This window comes from Cyprinodon tularosa, unplaced genomic scaffold (genome assembly GCF_016077235.1).
Source record: "Cyprinodon tularosa strain WSP-4 unplaced genomic scaffold, ASM1607723v1 ctg759, whole genome shotgun sequence".
Lineage (NCBI taxonomy): Eukaryota > Metazoa > Chordata > Actinopteri > Cyprinodontiformes > Cyprinodontidae > Cyprinodon > Cyprinodon tularosa.
In genome coordinates, this window is record NW_024039517.1 from 70959 (window position 1) to 91184 (window position 20226).

Consider the following 20226-nt stretch of genomic DNA (forward strand, 5'->3'; position numbering starts at 1 on the left):
TTTTTGAGCAGTTATTTTATCTGACTTTGCCTCATTAAAACATGTTGCATTCATGAAGTATAATGCATTCATGAAAATAAGATAAATTGCACTAAGTTTGCTAAGTTTGAATGCATTCACCTTATTTTATCTGGAACAGCTACAAATATTAACATAATTTCAAGGGTTGATGAGAGTATTTTAAATAAAAAAGAACAATAAAAGTTCAAGACAATTGTCCCTCAGAGAGCACTCTGAATTTGAAGTAAATGACCTGTAAATTCAGTTACTATCTTTTAAGTACAAAGAAACAGATTTTGATTTGTCTGCGTTATTTATGCGTCACTAATAGATAAATGAGTGTATTTTCTTAGAGAATATCACAATTATCTATGTGCTATTGTGGACTTTTTAGTTCTGTTTAACTTTTCATTTTGGATTCTCAGTTCTGCTTTATTTTTTGTTATTCTGTGTTGTTATCAAGATTTTTATCATATTTGAATTATTACTTTTACCGTCCTTTGTTATTTCATTCAGTTGTCTCAGCATTTTTGGTATTATTTTATACCTTGTTCTTGTTTTAGCCTTAGTCATACGTTTTATTTCCCTTTAGCCTAATTTAAGTCATTTTCTAGTTACAGTTAGATCATTTTGTTTTCCCTGGTTATTCTTTGTTGCCCGCTTGTGTCCCTTTCCTTTCCCCTTAGCTCCTTTCTTGTGTCTGTCCACACCTGCTATCAGTTGATTACCGTAGTCCATTCAGTTTTTTCTTTCTCCCGTATAAACACCTACTGAACAGTTACTTATTGCTAGATTCTCTTCATTCTTATTTTTGTTTCTCCTGAGCATCTTCTAGTTTTGATTCCTGAGTTCCTTGCTGCTGATTTCTGGGTTAATGCTTCTGTACATCTACCTGTTCATAAAATTAGCAAGAAACCATCCCAGCCTTCAGTCTCTGCATTTAAGTCCTCTACAAAACTCCACAGAACCTGACGCTGTGACTCAGAGTCCTACACCGGGTCTGGTACCCGTATAAAATGTACACCTACGGGCAGAAAAATACCCCATATTATTTCATGGTTGTGAGCATATGAACAAAATGCGGGTATCGTAGAGTTACAGCATGAATGAAACTTATTTATATTTTCATAATTATTAACTTTAAATCTTAAAAAATAATTAGATTCAAGAATATCCAGATAAGAGAATTATAAAACCTTCTTACTTTGGCCAATTTGCAGCTGTTAATCTGTGAGCGCAGCAAGCACTGGATGTGAACGTGAGGCAATGTTCTTTTCAGCCTCTGTTTGATGAATGGCTGGGTGTAACACTTTGTCATCATGGGTCGGGTCGCACTTTATTATCTACGGGTCCATGCAGTCCCAGCCGGGATATAAATGGGTAACGGGTCGGGTCTCGGTTCTGAACTCGAAGGGTGCGGGCGGGTACAGTTTTGAAAAATGAGACCCATGCAGAACTCAGCTGTGACTATATACGCATAGATTATATAATAGTACTTTCCAAATTTTCTTGCTTTATCTATCAAAAAATTGTGCTTTAAAGCAAAAACATTATGCGAAAGCTTTAATATGTATTTGCTTTGTAATAAAAAAATATAATTTTAATTTCTAACATAGCACTTTAATTTTAATTAATTTGTTATACAACAAACGGTCATGAAGATCTTGATTAAGTGCAGAAGCTTTTAAGGTTTAAGGCTTAATACTAAGAGCAAATGGTGTTAGTCTTCATCTTCTATACTGATATTTGTTATATCTTGCAATGGCTTTTGTCTTTCTTAAGACTTAATTTATAAGCATTTTTTTTCTCTCATAATGATGTTGATTTTTTATGTTCTATTAAAGGGGCAGTGTTGGCCTAGTGGTTAGAGCAGTGTGCTTGTGCTCTGAGAAGGTACCTGCTCTGACAAGTACCCTGTTCGATTCCCACAATTTGCACTCTGGGCCTCTGCACAAAAACCCTTAACCCCACACTGCTCCCCGGGCGCCGCACAATGACAGCCCACTGCTTCCCAAGGGGATGGGTTAAATGAAGAGGTACATTTCTCCAGTGTGAGATCAATAAAGTTCAATAATTATTATTATTAAAGAAAAGGTAAAGAATTTAAACACTTGCCTTATGGTAAAAATCATTTCATCATCATTATTATCAGTATTGAGCACATATGTCTGAAACCATTAAGTGCCATGTCTAATTGTCATCCATACTTTTAATCATTACTTTTAATGCACAATAAGTATTGGAGAGTTTCATTGACTTAAAATGTGTCTTTTTCTTATTTTAAAGCGAGGCCTACCTATAACATCCAAACAGTTTTTTTTTTAACTTTAGAATTTAAATGACATCCCTGTACTGTCGCAAACTTATAATTTTCCCTTAGTGTTATGGAATCTGATGGCACGACTTTTTGGAACAACATGTAACAAAGTCATGGAGTTACTTTTGAAGATAAAGCCACATTTACCTATCTAAATTTAAGTCTGATTTAAAAAATTAAAAACATGTCTGATAGGTTGGTATCTTGTCTGTTTTGTTGACAAATTTTTAGGGTTAGCTCTCATGTTTAAGCGGAGCTCAGAGTGCCGTAAGGCAGCACTTGAGGTCACATGACCCATTCAACCACGGATCAGAACTTCCTAGGTTACATAGTTGAGGTTTGAGAAGGGCAGCTTGTAGGGCAGCAACTAGCAATTATTTTGCAAATCGATTAATCTGGTATTAATCTGATACCCGATAAGGTTCCTTTAAGGTTCCTTAAAGAAGACTTTTTATGAAATGAAACAGGTGAAACTGGATAGAGCATATTGACAGAAAAAAACGTTTTTTTTTTTTATCTTAAATGCAAAATGTATAAATATATTTTCTCTGCAATTTTGGTATAATTGCTACTCAAGGATTGGTTGCTCTGTTAACTAAAGAGGTTTTAGAGTCTCAAACACTCCATTAACAATGAATCGATTACTTAATTAGTTATTTCAATAATCAATTAATTACGATTAATCCGATTAATTATTTCAGCCCTAGTTGCTTGAAGTATCGATGAAAACATTATATTGACATGAAAAAACTTAATATACAGTTTCCCAAGCTGAGCTAATACTTGGGTCAGAGACTTAGAATGAAGAGGTAAGCACAGTATGAAGAATCCTTATGGTGTTAGAAACATAACAATCTGTGGCCCTACCAGGTAAATATGTTTGGGAAAAGGAAAAGGTTATTGCTGTGTTGTGTCGAAACATTGCTCAACCACTTTGATCTCCTTGTTCCGCCTTGCCGAGGCTACAAGAATCGCTGTTGCATCGTGATGCCTTTCTTGCAATCAAAGCCTTGTCATATGTTGTGGCTCATCTCTCAGGACTGCCCAGCTATTCTCAGATTAATTACTGACAGCTCCTCTGAGGGCCAACAACTTCTGCTGGTGCTGCAGGTCTTAACACAACACAAGCAATTCTATGACACCTCAGACATGTTAACTCTCCTCTCAACAACACTGGGTGATGTTATCCTTGCTGCTAGAGCTTGACTATGGTTAATTGTCCAGCTCTTTTTTTTCCTTCTCCTATTTTTTTCTTTTTGTCAGGTTGCCAATATACCGAAGGTATTGCATTGTATCATCAAAATGTTTAATATGTGTATTTATTGGAAAAAATTGATAATGGAATTTATAAAATGGTAATTTGACTGAATTTATGGTTTCCAGCACTTTTCAAATGCAAGCAGACCTACTTAGACACCATTCCCCAATTGTTTACATTAGAATTTCAAGTTCTTAAACACTAAAAGTACAACAAGTGTACGATTTTTAATTGGATATTTAAATATAAATACCTGACCTTCAAGCAAACGAATAAAACAAAAAGAGAAAGAAAAAATTGAGGCACAAACTCCAGGAGGCCCAATGGGAGTTCCTCCTCTTGTTCAGAAACACAGTCTCTAAATCAGAGCAGCTCTCTGGGCACTTTGAGTCCAGATCAGAATCTTTTTGGAGGAAAATATTACAGATAAGGAGTTACATTTTAAATAGCATTGCTGTGGCCAGTATTGCACAACCTACTCGATCTCTGCTGAATATCTTTGATAATTCGGGGAATTTTCTTTCACCCTCTTAGGGTGTCTAATAATATATAATAAACATATATCATCTCCTCCCCAAGCGTAGGTTTTGTACACTTGCAAAAACAATTGCAAAAAAGCATTTTATTAAAAGTAGCCCATAGAGCATTGTTTCTGCATGCATGTGTAGAAATATGTTTATGTTTGTCATTCTGCTTGTTGTAGGAGATAATTAGATTGTTCTTCGAGCAAACTCTAATCAAATAACAGGTGAGAGAGAGGGAGAGTAAGCACAGCTAAAATCTAATCAAGCCGAACTCTTCAACGCAACTGCTTCAGTTTCATTCTGGCACCATTCTATATTTTTTTAAGACTACTGTATGTGCCAATCACCACTGGTTTGATGACAAACTGATTTTATTTAAATTTAGTTTAGTTCTGCTTCATTAAAGATTTGGCTTAGGGTGCTGTTATATTTAATGAAAACAACTAAAAAATACTAATGCTACTAATCTTAATTATATAGACCTTATAAATATGTATTCATGATTTATAGTAACTAACAGCTGTACAGTATCTAGCTCTATTTAATCTTCATTTAAATAGTAACATTATGAAATTGCGTGTTTATGTGAAGCAAACACAATTTAGTTTTTTTTGGATCAAATAGTGTATTAGTTCTGTTTATTAGTCATACAAACTGATTCCTGTTGTAATGTTTACAAAATGTATTAAAAGGGTATTATTTAGTTAGCTTGGGAATTCTGTGTTGTCTTTATCTCTACTTCAAGTTTAAGTGTGTGCCTATATCTTGTGTTTTGTTTTGTTTTTTTGCGCTGCCAAAAAGTGTAAAATGCAGCATGTCCTTGTCAACGACTGAAGGTGCACAGACAGACCATAACAATCTGGCAGCGAGCCAGGAATCCGCAAGAGGAGACGAGGCATTGTCACTGAGGCTGCAGGTTGGAACAGTTTGTCCTTCCTCTATCTCATCTATGGTATCTGAAGCAGCTTGAGCACAATGCACTGTTCACTGAAACAATGTGTTGTAGTGTGAAGCTCTGGTACCAGTCTGCTTGGAATCGAGTTCTGTTGGGATTTCATTTTGTTGTAGAGGCTAGACATTTGCAATGCTTGCATTCATGAACTCCTCCAGAAATGGTTTATCTGCACCAAAACATCATTGTATCAAATCTCTCAGTTTGAAAAATAATCAGTAAAAACAAAAAGTTTACTCCTTCTAAAAAAAAATAAAAAAAATAACAATTTGTTAAACAAATGATAAAAAAAAATGGTTTCTAAGACATTCAGGCTCTCCGTTCTACAAAAGATGGGCTGTCTGACTGATGCGGAGGACAAGAACAATATTGATGTAAGATTTGCGTCAACCAAGTTTTTTAGGAAGCAGACACTCCGTAAAACAAGTTTTCCACTATTTACCTCAAATTAAAAATTTGTTAAGAGGAAAAAATATAAAAAATAGTTTTGTACTAAGAATATTTGGGGTTATTCAAATTAGTAGAAATTGCTGTTTTGGATCACTCACAGATTAACCAGTGACTGCTTTCTCTTCGCGATTCTTTCCTGTGAAGAGATTAATCAGAACAGTGGAGTCGTTTTCGTGTTAAAAGGGAGTTTTCCTCTCCACTGTCGCTACAAGCATGCTTGGTGTGAAGCATTGCCTTCAAGTCAACAAGTTGATGCAATCACCTGGTTTTCCTTAGACTGAAAGGTTTTAATCTGACTGACTGATCTGATTGAATTGTCTCGGTAAAGTGGCTTGAGATGACAATTATAACAATTATAGAGAAAATAAATGTCAGTCTGATCTCAATTAAACATTTTCTTCCTTTTTTTAAATAATTATATAAGTGACAAAGACAGGGCTTCCTGTTACTGATTTACAGAAAGTTAGAAAGTTATAGAAAGAACATGTTAAGCAGAGTAGACGAGATTAAACCTGATGCATGTTGATTGTAATTCTACCTTTCCTAAGAGCTTTCTTCATTTTAACATTAACAAAGCTCTGATACTCTAGGTACTGCTTTTACTGCTGCCAGATGCATGCTTTGCATAAGCATGGTTAACTGCAATTAACTGCCCACTGTCACCATATGCTTGGCGAAGAAAGGAGATTGCTGCAAATTCACTGAGTTGGTACAGCTTGTGTGGTTTCATTAAATACATAGTTTCTAATGTTTTGGCATATATGCTATAATAATAACATGCTATGATAATATTCAAGGGTATATGAATTGAAACTATTTTTTTTCACCTTTAGATCATTGCATTTGCTGAAGCTTTCTTGCTTAATAGGAGGTCAAATTATAGAGGAATTAATAGACCTACACAGTAGGTCTATTAATTGCTAACTACTAACATTTTTACAGAAATAACTATTGTCCTTATAAGGCTGCACTCAACTTGCCTGAATGTAGGGTTTCTCATCTAGCTATAACTGTGAAAAACGGCCAGATGTGCTTATTCCAGTAAAAATAATGAAGGGTAATATTGCTAGCAATACAAGTCAGTAGCATCAGTTTTATTCTGCATCTTTACTATGTTTTAAGATGACAGTCCTCCTGAATCTAAACTTTTACTAAAAGGTAAAGGTAAATATCTGATTTCAGCAACTAGAATCTTAAGTGGGTATAGTTTCTTTTTTACTATATTGTGGGACAAATTGTATGCGTACAACACTGGAATCTGTCAGTAAAATGAGCTGATGTTATATTTACCATCAAAATTCCTCAAGTCCTTTTTGTCCAAAGAAGTGCTGAAACAGACTGGATAGCTGATTTCCCTCTCTTTCTGTTCAAATCATTCCTAATATCTGACCTGCTTTCTTTTTTAACATCTAATTCCTTTTTAAAGGTTAGTATTTTTGTGCCCACTCAAGCAGCAAAACTAAATATCCTCTCTCCCTTGTCATTTCTAAAGGCATTGTGGAAGTGTCCCTGCTTTATCAGTAAGCTCTTGATCAAAGCAAGCCTTGTAGAGGAGCTTCATTTAGTTAAGCATTAATCAGCAGATTTTATGCAGCCCATCTTCCACTGGGAGTTATTCAACAGCTTTCATACATTGGAGCCAGCATTTAACAATTTAAAACAGTTTATTTTGACTGAATATTTAGTCTTCCTATGAAATAAACAACTAACCTTAACAGCCTGGTTACATGTACTTAATTATGCAAAGAAACAACATCAGGAAAACAGGAACCATATATCTACATTGTTGCTATCACCACCCTGTCAACTGCTTTTACACAAATTGAGTTTCTGATCATGTGTATAATGTATTTTTACAGTCCTAAAGAGATGTATTTTTTTGTAAGATAATCACCTGCGTTTTTTTTTTGTTTTGTTTTGTTTTTTCCTGTATTAGGTTGTATGTTTTATTTTTCATCCAGTACCAAAAAAATCCTTTGGTCCCTGTCCCGATGTTGTAAGGGTTTCTGCTAATCCAATAACACAATTGTGTTTATGGGCAGGATACTGATAAGTTGTCAACAAGCCATGTTATTAAGAGGGCCCTTTTAAAGCTTGGATGAGTCGGCAGTAGGTGCACAGAATAAGAGTCTGTGAAAAACTGAACAGCAATAATGACACTTTTAAAAAGTGTTGTAAATAGCAAAAAAAAATCAATGTTAAGCAATGTATTTACTATAAAAGTTAATGGAGCAATAATACAATGAATTTGTTTACCCCATGTATTAATGTTATAGTTTTACCTATTTTTTTGTTGTCTGAAAAGCCATGGGCAAAGATTATTAGTCATTAATAATGTTGTGTTATTTGAATAGCAAAAAAGTTTTTAAAAATTTTAAATTTTTCCACCAGATATTTTTTGGTACTGGATTAGAATACAATTTGAAACAACTAAACCCACAACAGAAATGTGGCATACACTGGGTTCAGTCATTTCCTCACTTAAATTGGATGTAAAAAATCTTGGTGTTATTTTTTATCAGGACCTATCATTTAAATCCCATGTTAAAGAGGTTTTTAGAATTTGATTCTTTCATCTGCAGAATATAGCAAAAACTAGAAATCTCCTGTCCAGGGTTGATGCTGAGTAACTAGTCCATGTATTTGTTACTTCAAGGCTGGACTATTGTAATTCTTTACTATCAGGAAGTCCACAAACTGTAGTTAAAAGCCTTCAGCTGATCCAAAATGCTGCAGCCAGAGTTCTGATGAAAATTAAAAAGAGAGATCATATCTCTCCTAAACTGGCTTATCTTTATTGACTTTCTGTTAAATTCAGAATAGAATTTGAAATCCTTCTTCTCACATGTAAAACCTTAAATGACCAGCTCCATCTTACATCAGATGTATGATTGTTCTTTATGTTCCTAACAGAGGACTTCAGTCTCAATCTTCAGGTTTACTAGTGGTTCCTAGAATTTCTAAAAGTAGAATGGGAGGCAGATCTTTTAGTTATCAGGCTCCTCTCCTGTGGAACCAACTACCAGTTTTAGTCTGTGAGGCAGACACCCTGTCTACTTTTAAGGTTAGGCTTAAAACTTTCCTTTTCGATAAAGCTTAAAGTTAGAGTGGTTCAGGTTACCCCGAGCTATCTGGTTCAGGCTACCCCGAGCTATCTCTATAGTTATGCTGCTATAGGCTTGAGGGCTGGTTATACTCCCGGCAGCAGTGTGTCGCAGTGAGCTTGTCGGAGATATTTTTTATTTATGCCCAATTTTGAAGCCTGTTCTGCTCTATGTTATTCCCCGCCACAACGCAAGGTGGACAATCACAAACTAGCTGGGGGTCAACATATGGACGAGGCTGTGAGGAATTGGGGGCAAGTTTGGGTTGACAGGCAACCCACGGATGAATGTGGTGATGTCATGAGTAATCGTCTGTTGAATTAGATGTATTCTATGTGCTCTTGTTCTCCCTGAGTCAATATTTTTCTGTGTTCTTGTCAAGAACATACTTGGCGAGAACACGAGTCTGTACTGCATTCTTGTGAACTGAGAAATGGTCTCTCTATGTGCACAACTGATAGAGACATACCGCCAAATTTTTCGCCAAGTTTTTTTGTTTGTTAAAAAAGTTTAATATATTTTATTCCACTTCTCAATTGTGTCCCAGTTGTTTATTCTTCCATTTTTGCTTGAAACCTTAAATGTGACAAAAAGTCATTAAGTTCAAGGGGGGCGAGTACTTTCGCAAGGCACTCTGTGGTTTGATCAGTTTAGACTCCTCGTCTGCAACCCGCAACTTATCTCTTTAGTTCATTCATTTCCTCTTTCCTGCTCAGTTATTGTGTCCTGACACAAGTCACTTTACCCACCTTGGTTGCTGCTTTTGATCAGAGAATGCCAAATGCATGGCAGCCTCCATTGTGTTAGTCTGCCCCAGGGCAGCTGTGGCAACAATGTAGCTTACCACCATGAGCGTGTAAATGTCTGTGTGAATAACTAAGGCCCCGTCCACACGAAGACGAACCCTGGCCTAAATGCACAAATTTTTCACCAAACCAGCCTCGCATCCAGACGAAGCCGGCGTTTCGGGGGTCTGTAAACAATCTTTTTTTTATTCAGCCTTCAGAGTGGGAAGATTTCGAAACGCCGTTTTTGCGTTTCCATCTTTACGCCCTAACCGCATTTTTTTTTTTACACGCATGCTTCATAGCGTCGCCTCTAAACACGCATGCGCGACACAGTATCACAACAACAATGGCGCCGTTGCTGCTAATGCTACTCACCCTGCTGTCGGGTTTACAACAGAATCTTCTTCTTCTGGAATATCTCCAGGAAGAACAGAGCAATATCGACGACATAGTTCCGCACCTGAATTTGACTGAACCACGAAAATGGACCCGCAGGGCAACCATGTATAAATATTAGTGCGCATGCCCAACATTTTGTCGCTTATTTTTGCTTTGGCACCACAGCGCCACTTACAGGCCTGGCATACATTTTGCAGCATTTTCATGCATTCGTGTGGACGATCACATTTAATTTACATCTCCGTCTTTACGGCAAACGTTTTGGAAAATATCAGCGTTTCGTGTTCGTTTTGACTTCGTGTGGACGGGGCCTCAATGTAGTGCAAAGCGTTTTCAGGTCTTTCTATGACTCTACATAAGCACATCCCATTTTTCATTTGCTGTGTATTTATGCTATATCTGCATAGAATATCTACCACAAAGACATCTTATTGCGCTTTTAAAAATCTCTCTTCTTTACATTTTTTTCTTTGCTCCACTCAACCCCCTATATTTTCCACCATTCTCTTTTGTTGTTTCTTTTAAGTGATTATTATTATTAAAGGATGCCCAAAAAGTAATGGATTATAACTTTGTAAAAACAAATCTATATTATGGGTTAGTAAATACTAAGATTTGTGGATAGGGTTAGTTTATTTATGCTGTTATGGAGACAGCTTTTTTCATAATTTATGTAAATACTTTAAATTCAATTAGGTTTTTTTGCACGACAAAGATTTACAACACGTCATCCAAAAACACTTAACAAAGAGGGTTAGATCATACAGATAGACTGGTTCAAGTTTTTTCTGTCTAAGGCAAAGTTTATTCTGTAAAGACCCTTAAATTGATCTGTTGATCAAAGCAATGAATTGCAGGTCAAATATAATCAGAGGGATCTAACATTGCTCAGCCGTGTAATGCAGAGAATTATAGATTTACTGTTGGCTGATTGTTGGCCTCATGTCCATCTTAATCAAATACTATTACAGAGATTTGGCACTATGTTGATGTCAGCTTGTTTGAGGCAATGTATATTTTTGTATGAGTCAGCTAACTTGCACTTAATATCAATTTGTGAGTACCAACATAGTGGCTGCATTTGGTTTTTGTTGCTATGTACACCTGCACATACATAGGCAGAGATAATTACATTCTCTATATTGTGTATGGAAATGGGAGCAGCTGCAGTGGCAGTGCAGTATTGCAGCAGCAGCACGTGCCGTCTATGACTTCACATGCTCTTCTACTTTCTTTTTGTCACAACGGACTGCTAGCACATTTTAGAAGGCCAAGAGGTTGAAAATTAAAATTGTACAAGTCATGGAAAACCTAACAAAGATAATAACATAATAATTATCTGAAATAATAATTTAGAATGCACTGTATATATGAAAATATGTGTCTTTATAGATTGTTGTATTTATATATCCATATACCTATAGAGATGTTTTTCTTAACAAGTTATACTTAAAGCTTTGTACTCCTTAAAATATGCTAAATTTGAATGTTGTTTATTGAATTGGGTGTTCATTTTATTGTTGAGTTAAACTATTTGGGTGCTAACAGGCCACTGAGTCTTGATGGTGCATCCGCTTTGGGCTCTGCTTAAATTGTTGGCATGAACTAAAGATACTTTTCTTAATTATTTTATACTATTTAATATGAGAAAAAGATTAGTCAAGTGATATTACTCAACCAGAGTCAGCAACATTAGGTATGACATCAACTAATCCATTATGTATCAGTAGTTTACATAAACTATAAGTAGGAGTAGAATTTTACTATCAGCATGGTAATATATGAGCTTTAGATTCAAGTAAATATATTCTTATATTTGTTTTTTGGCTTTCTTCCTTGGTATTCACCTGGTTTGTGGCTGTGACCCTCTCCCCTTTTCAAGCAGAGGAGTGGGTCCCCCACCCTAGTTGGATGACTGATATGTACCATGCTCCATGCCCAGACAGTCCAGGATAATCAAATGGTTTTTGTCATGTGGATCACTAGGACCTGCTGGTGAACATAAATAAGGACACTGTCACTCCCTTTCAGCCAACAGTTGTGTTGGTCATTGCCCTGGATTCCATGTCGATTACCGCTTTCCCTTTGCTGGAGTGAGCCAGAAGTATTTTAAGCCTGCTTCTCTGAGATATGAGGTGGCAGGGTATTGCATTTTGCTGTGTATTTACACCTTCTGGGCATGCTTACAGCTGCATCCAGTGCCATGTTCCTAGCCTTTTCAAATTTGGCTAAACCGCCAGTAACTATATCCAGCATGGTCTGCACTAATGGCCTGAAGTCACGTCTCATTTCCCCCAGCTCCTGTTCCAGTGGCGGGACATTTTGTGTGTTGGGGGGGGGGGGGGGGCTCCTGCTCACAGATGTGTCCTCCTTGGCTTGGAGTGTGACCTGGCAGGGTCAAATGGCACAGGGGATATGCCATGGCAGGCCAAGAAGCACATCAATGCCCTGAAATTACTGTCGTTATACTTTCTTCTCTATTGTTTTATTCTAATGTTTAGGGGCAGACATGTGCTGTGTGATTCATGTGAACCAATCAATTCAGAGATGAGGTCAGAGAAGATGTTGCCCTTGACCCGACTGTTCCTGGAATGAGTGGCACAACACTTTTCTGTTCTGTCAGAAGCTGCTTCCATGGTAGTAGAAGCTTCAACTGGTGGTGGCGACTTACAACAAGGGCGGTGGGGGGTAGATTTCTTTGTCTACAAGGAAATGGCCCACTGTCCTCATGCCCAAAGTTCCAGATAACTTTTAGGCTATTATTCCATGATTTTCAGGTGGTGCCCTCAAGAATTATTGATTTTGGAAAGACATTTACAGGCAGCCTGGCTAAAGCAGCAATTTGAGCTCAAAGTGTATTGAAGAAATAAGCTTATATCCCGATAAGTGTAACAAACCAGGCATTGAATTGAAAAAGGCAAAGCACAGGCTTTTCAGAAAGTCAAGGCTTGGAACTAGTATTTACTAGTGAAGTTTAAAAGAAAGCTAACAGGTATTTAAGTGGTTAGACGGAGCAAAACAAGGATAGCCACAGGTGAACTGACTTGTATATTAAGTGGCAATGAAAAACAAGAAAAGCATTGAACTGATTACACACAAAAAGAAAGAACAGCATGATATAAGAGCTAGAAGAAAACAACTCGAAAGATTTGGCAAATAAAACCACACATGAAAGAAACTAAAGATAAATACATTTGAGAAAAGAGACCGAAGAATGAACATAAAAGAAACTAATAGCAAGCTTAAAGCAAAACTAAAGTGTGCTCCGAAAGTAATTGCATTTGTAATATAATCATAGTTTAACAAAACACAATTTCCAAATTGAAGAGGCAATCAACTTTGGTCATATTACTTTTAACAAGAGTGAGACACTGACTGTTTAACGTGGGTTTACTGTCACATAGAAGGGAAGAGTTGCTGCTTGTGGGCACATCCGTGGATGGGGCTGCGTCCTCCAAGGTCTACCTGGGCTTGGTTCTTGGACTAACGCCGGAGGAGTTTGGCTATGGATTCAAACAGGTCCAGCCTTCTCCAGCTTTCACCGCCCCTCACTCAGCGTATGCTCCGTCACTTAGCAACCATGACAGTTTACACACAAGGCTGGCAAAGAACAGATATGGAACTTCTCACAATTGTCCTGTATGCTTATAACATTTTAAGGAGCTTCAGCATCAGTACCATTGTGGCAAATTTATGGTTCCCACTCTGCAGATATATTTAAATCTGAGCTTAAACCCATTTACACGGGGACAAATAAAATGCTTTCAATAAACTGAATATCACTTGCTACATATATGACTCAATAACCATTTAAAACAATTATTTTCATTGATTTCAGACAGAATTATTCACACACTTGTATTTTATTAAATGTCCTTCAAAATGGGCAAAAAGAAGGCTGCATTTGTCAGCAGCATAACAAGGACTCTTCTAATCTGAACAGGCCACTGTGCCGCACTACAACGTAATCGGCCAATGTATCTGGCCTTCGGAGGACACAGCCACTGAATTCAAACTTAGCACATGCATGCAAGTAGATATAAGCACTTTAAAACACAGCTGTAACAGTTCTGCCACAGAACAAGAAAGCTTTCAAGGTCATAAAACAATGAAACCCTCAAATAATACATCTTCATCCTTTTAGTAAGTACAAAGAAAAATCAAAATAAATTCACATTCGGAGTATTGGCTTTGAAAAATGCTATTTATTTGTTTTGCTAAATTGTTCATTCTTAAAAGCAAAACACAAATTCTAAAGCTAAAAATAAAAAAGTGCTTTGTTCAAAACAAAAAACGTTTCATTCACCTATCCTGTATTTTCACAAAAAAAAAAGCAATGGCTAAGTTTAATTGCTGAGAATAATATGCATTTTTTCGATTTGTCATTAATAAAAACTAAATGTAAAATCCACTTCTTGCTTATCTCTCTGTTTTGAAAACAATACACAGAAAATGTGAATTTTTCAATAATATTTAGGCTTGTGATTAATCGAAATTAATTCAAGAAACCTTGTGATTAATTAGATCAAAATTTTTTATCATTTTACAGCCCTACTTAAAACAAACAAAAGCAAATACTTCAAGCTCTTCAAAAGAAAATAAAAATAATTATGAAAAGAATCCTAAATTACAACTTGGTAACTTATTTCAAAATTTTTAACTTCATGAATTTTTGCCCCGATCACAGTATTTAAAGGCTTCAATAGCCAAACCCTCTTCTAATAGGATAAGGCTCTTTTTTTCAGAATAATGAGTTTATAATGTTTGCTGCAAAAAAAAATGCAGTTACTGTAATAAAATGCTGTACAAAATTCTAAATTTCAGTAAAGTGAATCTAGTGAATCTAATAACATGCCGTTTGAGTGTAGTTGTTTTAAACAATTCGAAGTAAGCATCTTTTCAAAAGAAGCTTTTTCCTAGTCTAATTTTAAAGGGCAAATATTTCTCATAGATCCCTCTTATAAGAACAGAATGTCACTTCTCCTTATATATAAAGGAGATTTATCTGAGTGGAAACCATATTTTAATTATAAACCCAGATGTTTAAAACATCTGTCTGGGTTTTTTTTAACACCTTGTTGTGATTCAATGATTTTTGTGATCACCAAGTTTTAACAAACTCTATAGAAGGTGTTAAAAAATATTTGCTCTATGTTTTGATGAATAACACATTTGACAACACATTTCATATTATTTTTAATTGTGCCGAGAATCCTTCAAGGTAAAACAGAAATAAATTAAACTGACAAGCATTTGCCACATTAATTGGAATCATTTGTCATCATGCTTATGCATATTTCACTTATCAGGTAGAAGCTTTAGTATATTCTCCATTGTTTACATGATTTAAAGATAAGGAGGAAATTTAGGGAATAAACGCTCCTACTCTGTAAATCCGAAAGATCATTTTACCCTCAATATTATAATTTAATTTGTCAGGGTTTCCTACTGTTGTGCAAACAAGTTTGCCTAGAATGGTAGAGCTACCGAACAAGAAAAGAGAATACATCTCAGTTAAAACATAACTCTACTATAAGTTACATTGACCATAGCTGTCAAAGCAAATATTCCTGCATCTCCATGATGTAATTTACAGTGCTCTAATGTAAATATGATTATAACCAACATTATTTGCTATTAGAGCCTCATTTTAGAACCATACCACAATTACTGCAAACACAGAACCACAATTATGCAGCGTTTTCTATATTCTGCACACTTTTTGCCCACAGTACACCGTGTACCATATCAGATTGAATCTGCATTAATCAAAATGAGGATGGTCTAATTTCCAGAGCTCCAAAGCTACACTGCCGACATTCAGCGCACGGGTGCTCTCAGCTGGAACCTGAAGCTCTAAAAAAGGATGGAGCTGAAATAACCAGTTGCTGAATTTATCTTGGTGTGCATATCTGAGTACAGTGTTTTCCATGTTTATCATAGCTGTCATGGCTTGTCTTTTGTTAAAGGAAAAGGATGGATTTGCATTTGACATTAGGTTTGAAGACGGCGCAATTGCTCTTTCCAATTTAGAATGAAAGAAAAGCCAAAGTATAAAGCAAATGTGTAGATGGGGAGCATAAAAGCGGTGAGGCTACTGCCTGCTCGCTCTTTAAGCTGCATCACTTCTTCCTCTTCAATCACTTATTTGTCTGACAGAGGTGATGAATAGAAAGAGGCGGAGAGGAAGGGCAAAATTGGATATATGAAAAGTCACACAACTGCCTGAATATGCAATCAGCTTGGCACCTACAGTAAGTGAGCAGCATCATCATCTCAGAGAGAATGTTGTTGTATTGAGTCTAACTGAAAACCGTTGATAGGAAAAAAAATAGAAAAAAGGAAAAAGAAGGAAATAAAAAAAAATGTGCAGCTTTAAGGCAATCTATCATACACCAAACTCCTGCAGCTTCACCTTCCCTCTTCCTCCCCAATCCTCCTCCTCCTTCTGGAGAGAGAGCGCAACAGAGAGAGTCACGCTTGCAAGCTAAAGAAGAGACGTCAAGAGGAGGATCCACAGGGAGAGGAAAAAAAACCCTCTCTCCATCCGCTGTTGCCTCTCTTCGTTGCATCCTACAGGCAGCAAGGATCGAAGAGGAGAGAGGAGGATCGCCGGCACATTTTAGGTGCTGCTTCCCTGCAATTTCTGTGGCAGTATCACAGTGCGTGGAGAGCAGTGTGAGCTGCCGAGAGCTCAATCGGTGACATCGTTCTGCAGCAGAACAAGTGCATCGCAGAGGAGCCGGGATGCTTAACAATCTGACCGATACAGAGGAGGGGGAAGGGGGAGCACAGAGCCAGGGTGAGTGATGAGTTTTATCATGCCGTCACTCCGACATATCAAGAGGCACATAAATAGGGAGGTCAGACATGTTGATGCACCACATAGTGTTCTGCCAATGCAACAGCAATGAGAGAAAGAAAATATGTCCTGCTTATGAAAAAAATATGCAAAATGAAGGCTCACACATGCAACCTGACTGGATTGAAGAGCGCTGGTATGTGTAAGTGTGAATGTAAGCTTCATCAGTGAATGGCCTGCTTGCCTCCACTACTGCTGCTGCTCCTACTGCAAGGCTGTTGTGACAGGAATAGTAATGTGCACACTCCATATCATGGATTGTGAGCATAAGGGTATTAAAGTTGTGTACAACACATGCACGCACTTCCATATACACACAAACACACACACACCAGTCTATAACAAAAATTAAGCCTTAAACTGCAGAGCTCTAAATTCTGCATGGCAACTTAAATATACCCTGGCAACAGACTAAATTGATATCTCCATATAAACACACACACAGACACACACACACACACACACACACATATATATATAAAACCTACAGATAGCAAGCAACCGTTGCTGTTCCTCTCACCCCTACATGTCAAAGAAGTCAGCCCTCCATCCAATCCCCTTCACTTGCCCCCCGACCGAAGAATCTCTGCAGTGTTTCAGGAACGAACCTGTAGGCTGCTGGCTTGTGTGCCTATTTACTCTGTTAGGGACACCAGAACGCGCTCAATTCTTCAGGTCTGTCTGAACATCAACTTGTTAAAAAGCACTAAACTATGCATTATTTATTATAATGATAATAAATAAATAACAATCAAATACCTATAAGAAATAATTGTCAACATTTATTTGGTTGTCACTTCGGATGTCAATCTCTTGCAATTACCTGTGCAGTAAATGTAAAACATTTTAAATCCCTGCACATACAGTATCCCTCTCTTTGGACCACTTCTGCTCTTCACATTGATCTCTTTTTCATTTTCACTTCACTTTTTTGTACGTCCCCCTCCCTTTTTGTGCAAAACTCTTCCTTTCACTTTCAGTCCTGAACTCCAAGGAATGCATTGACAGGTTGCGGATGGGAGAACAGTCACTATGCAGTCTCTTCTACCTGCGAGGGCTTAATGATAAAAATAGACCAGCTCTGGAAACATGAATATTTAACTCAATGCAGGCATCATTCATTTTTTTTTTTTATAGAAGCAAATTACAATATTGTGTTCATAATCATGGACATTATGGTTTTATCTTTGGAAACATTTAGGCCACATTGCCAAGCTTCACATAAAGCCTTAATGGTTCATCCTGAGGTGTTAAACTAACAGGATTGGTGCATTATTGTGTGCTTGTGTCTTTTTTCTATTTTAGCTCCACTGGATTTTAGTATGTGTGTGTTGATCAGTGCTTTGAAGTTAACGTCCATGCTTTTATTGAGCAAATGCTAAAGGTGCTGAAAATTGTGTGAGCTTGTAGCTCATCAGCTCTGCCGCTTCATGTAGACATCAGAAGGTTTAAACTGTCAGCCGTTTCCTTCTTATTTTTTCTGTTTCAATGCTTTGATATTGCTATGCATGTGCGCTCAGCCATGCTGGGGATTAAAATTAGAGGAAATTTATGCCCAGCTACTCCTGTTCTTACCACATCTTTTACGTTTTAATGTCAGTCTTCACAAGCAGTATATTTCTAAACAGAACTTTGTCAAAACACAAGCACTCTTAACATATTTGGCCTTTCCTTTTAATCATAACTGTGCTAAGATAGCCGTGCAACAGCCTGGATTACTCTGTTTAGTCATCAGTACAATACAGGGCAGCTCCAGTAAAAAGGAATGTCAGCTGTTGTCGCTGTCCGCCATCCCCAGGTACTGAAACTGCTCTACCCGGCTTGCATGGGGCTCCATAGCGCTATCCAAGGTGCTGATTTACAACCTTCATTACACACTGATCCCAGCCTGGAAGAAGTACACAATGCACTGGGTGAAGGGGATTATAGTTGTAGGGATGTATCTTTGTACTATGCACTTTGTTAACATACAGCATATACAATATTGACTGCTGTTAAACACCTTTTTTGTGCTTCCTAAAGCAGTTTAAGGAAGATGGAAGGGAGTGATATACAATAATGATTTAAATGGAAGGCAATAGTAATCAGTTGAAACAAATGGAGAAATGTTATAAATGATGGGTGGTGTATTATGTTCAATTATGTATAATCTTTAGAGAAAATACAAAAAATCATTGCTTTTTCATATTTTTACATTTTAAACATAAGGCCCTATGCACTAAGGTAAAATATTAATCTCTGGGTCAGTCATAATATTAAAAGAAGTTAACTTGCACTGTCAGGACACATTTTCACTAGTTACTATTAATGGGAGCTTTTAGTGTTCAGCTGCTTATATTGTCATTATAAATTGGCAGTTATTCCTTCCTTCACCCATTAGTTTTTAGTCTTTCCAGTTTTTCCATTCGTGAACACAGCTTCCTCATTAACGTGTCAGTTCAGTTTATCTGCAATAGTTTTAATGAGAGACTATTTTTCCTGATATGTACATAATTAAATACTTCTTTTTATTTTTGGCAGGAGAAAGTCTATGGTTCAACAGGAGGCTGACAGCTAATTGGTGCTTCACTACAATTTAGTTAGGTCTAGCTGCTTAGAACTGTACAGTTTATTTGTTTTTTAAGAATAATTTTTCTGATTGTTGTAGAGAAACGAATAACTGAATCTAAAACAAAAACTTTAAGTATATTATAGGTAATTACTACTAAAGATTTTTTGGATAAAAATCATTACAAACTATTGAACGTTATTATCAAATCGAAAAGTTTTTTCTGATTAAACCAAAGTCAAAGACTCTGAAAAAATAAACAAGCTCATATTAATCATATTTTCATCATGAAGGTTTAAGTCGCAGGTACATTGGTCTAACCAAACACATTTAGCCCCCATTAGTCATAACATAGCAGCCATGACAATAAGGGCACTGATGATATTTCTGTTCTGCAACTGTTTAAACTACTTAAACACTACTTAAACGTATAGAATAGAGTGAAAGGGACTACAAAATAAAACACATGGAATTTGTTGTTATTTTATGTAACCATGAAGGATATGACCTCAAATGAAAATCATCGAACAAAGTTTCATCAGTATAGGTACATCAGAAATATAAGGGCCTGTTTAGTGCAAATCAATACTTTTCCTCATTCCTCATGTCCAGTTAGCTTTAGTGAGCTAGACTCCTTGGTAGTTATTTTATAGCTCTGAATGAATAAAATCCAAGAAAAAGTACCTCATGTTTGGGATATATAAATGATATTTATAATGATACTGTATTTGTAGTTTGTATTAATACATATATACATATAGACATAACTCTGATTACATCGGCTAAATTTGTATTCTGCTGTTCATTATAGATGTAAGAGTCAATCAACAACATCTTGGTTAAATAGCATTACTGCTTCCAGCTGTTTGTCAGATTTTTAACATAACCATTGATAAAATGACTTTGAATGTTGTTGGTGTACATAAAAAAATGAAAAGAATACACATAAAAATGTTGAACCAAACAATTGAAAAGCAAAAGTTTCAGTTGTCAAACCACAGGTCCAGAGTCAGAAACCAGTGAG

The 20226-nt window shown here is 36.5% G+C and overlaps 1 protein-coding gene across 3 annotated transcripts in view; it reads left to right on the forward strand.

Moving 5' to 3' along the window:
* Positions 1–20226, forward strand: part of slc12a5a (solute carrier family 12 member 5a) — a 215841-nt gene that overhangs the window by 67971 nt on the left and 127644 nt on the right. The window contains exon 1 of one of the 3 annotated variants that reach the window (XM_038270254.1): positions 16233–16594. The exons of the other annotated variants lie outside the window; for them this stretch is intronic. Within the exon in view, the coding sequence (XP_038126182.1) occupies positions 16540–16594 (55 nt within the window). The 5' untranslated portion in view covers positions 16233–16539. Of the gene's footprint in view, positions 1–16232; positions 16595–20226 lie in introns of those variants that run through there. 3 annotated transcript variants of the gene reach the window in all.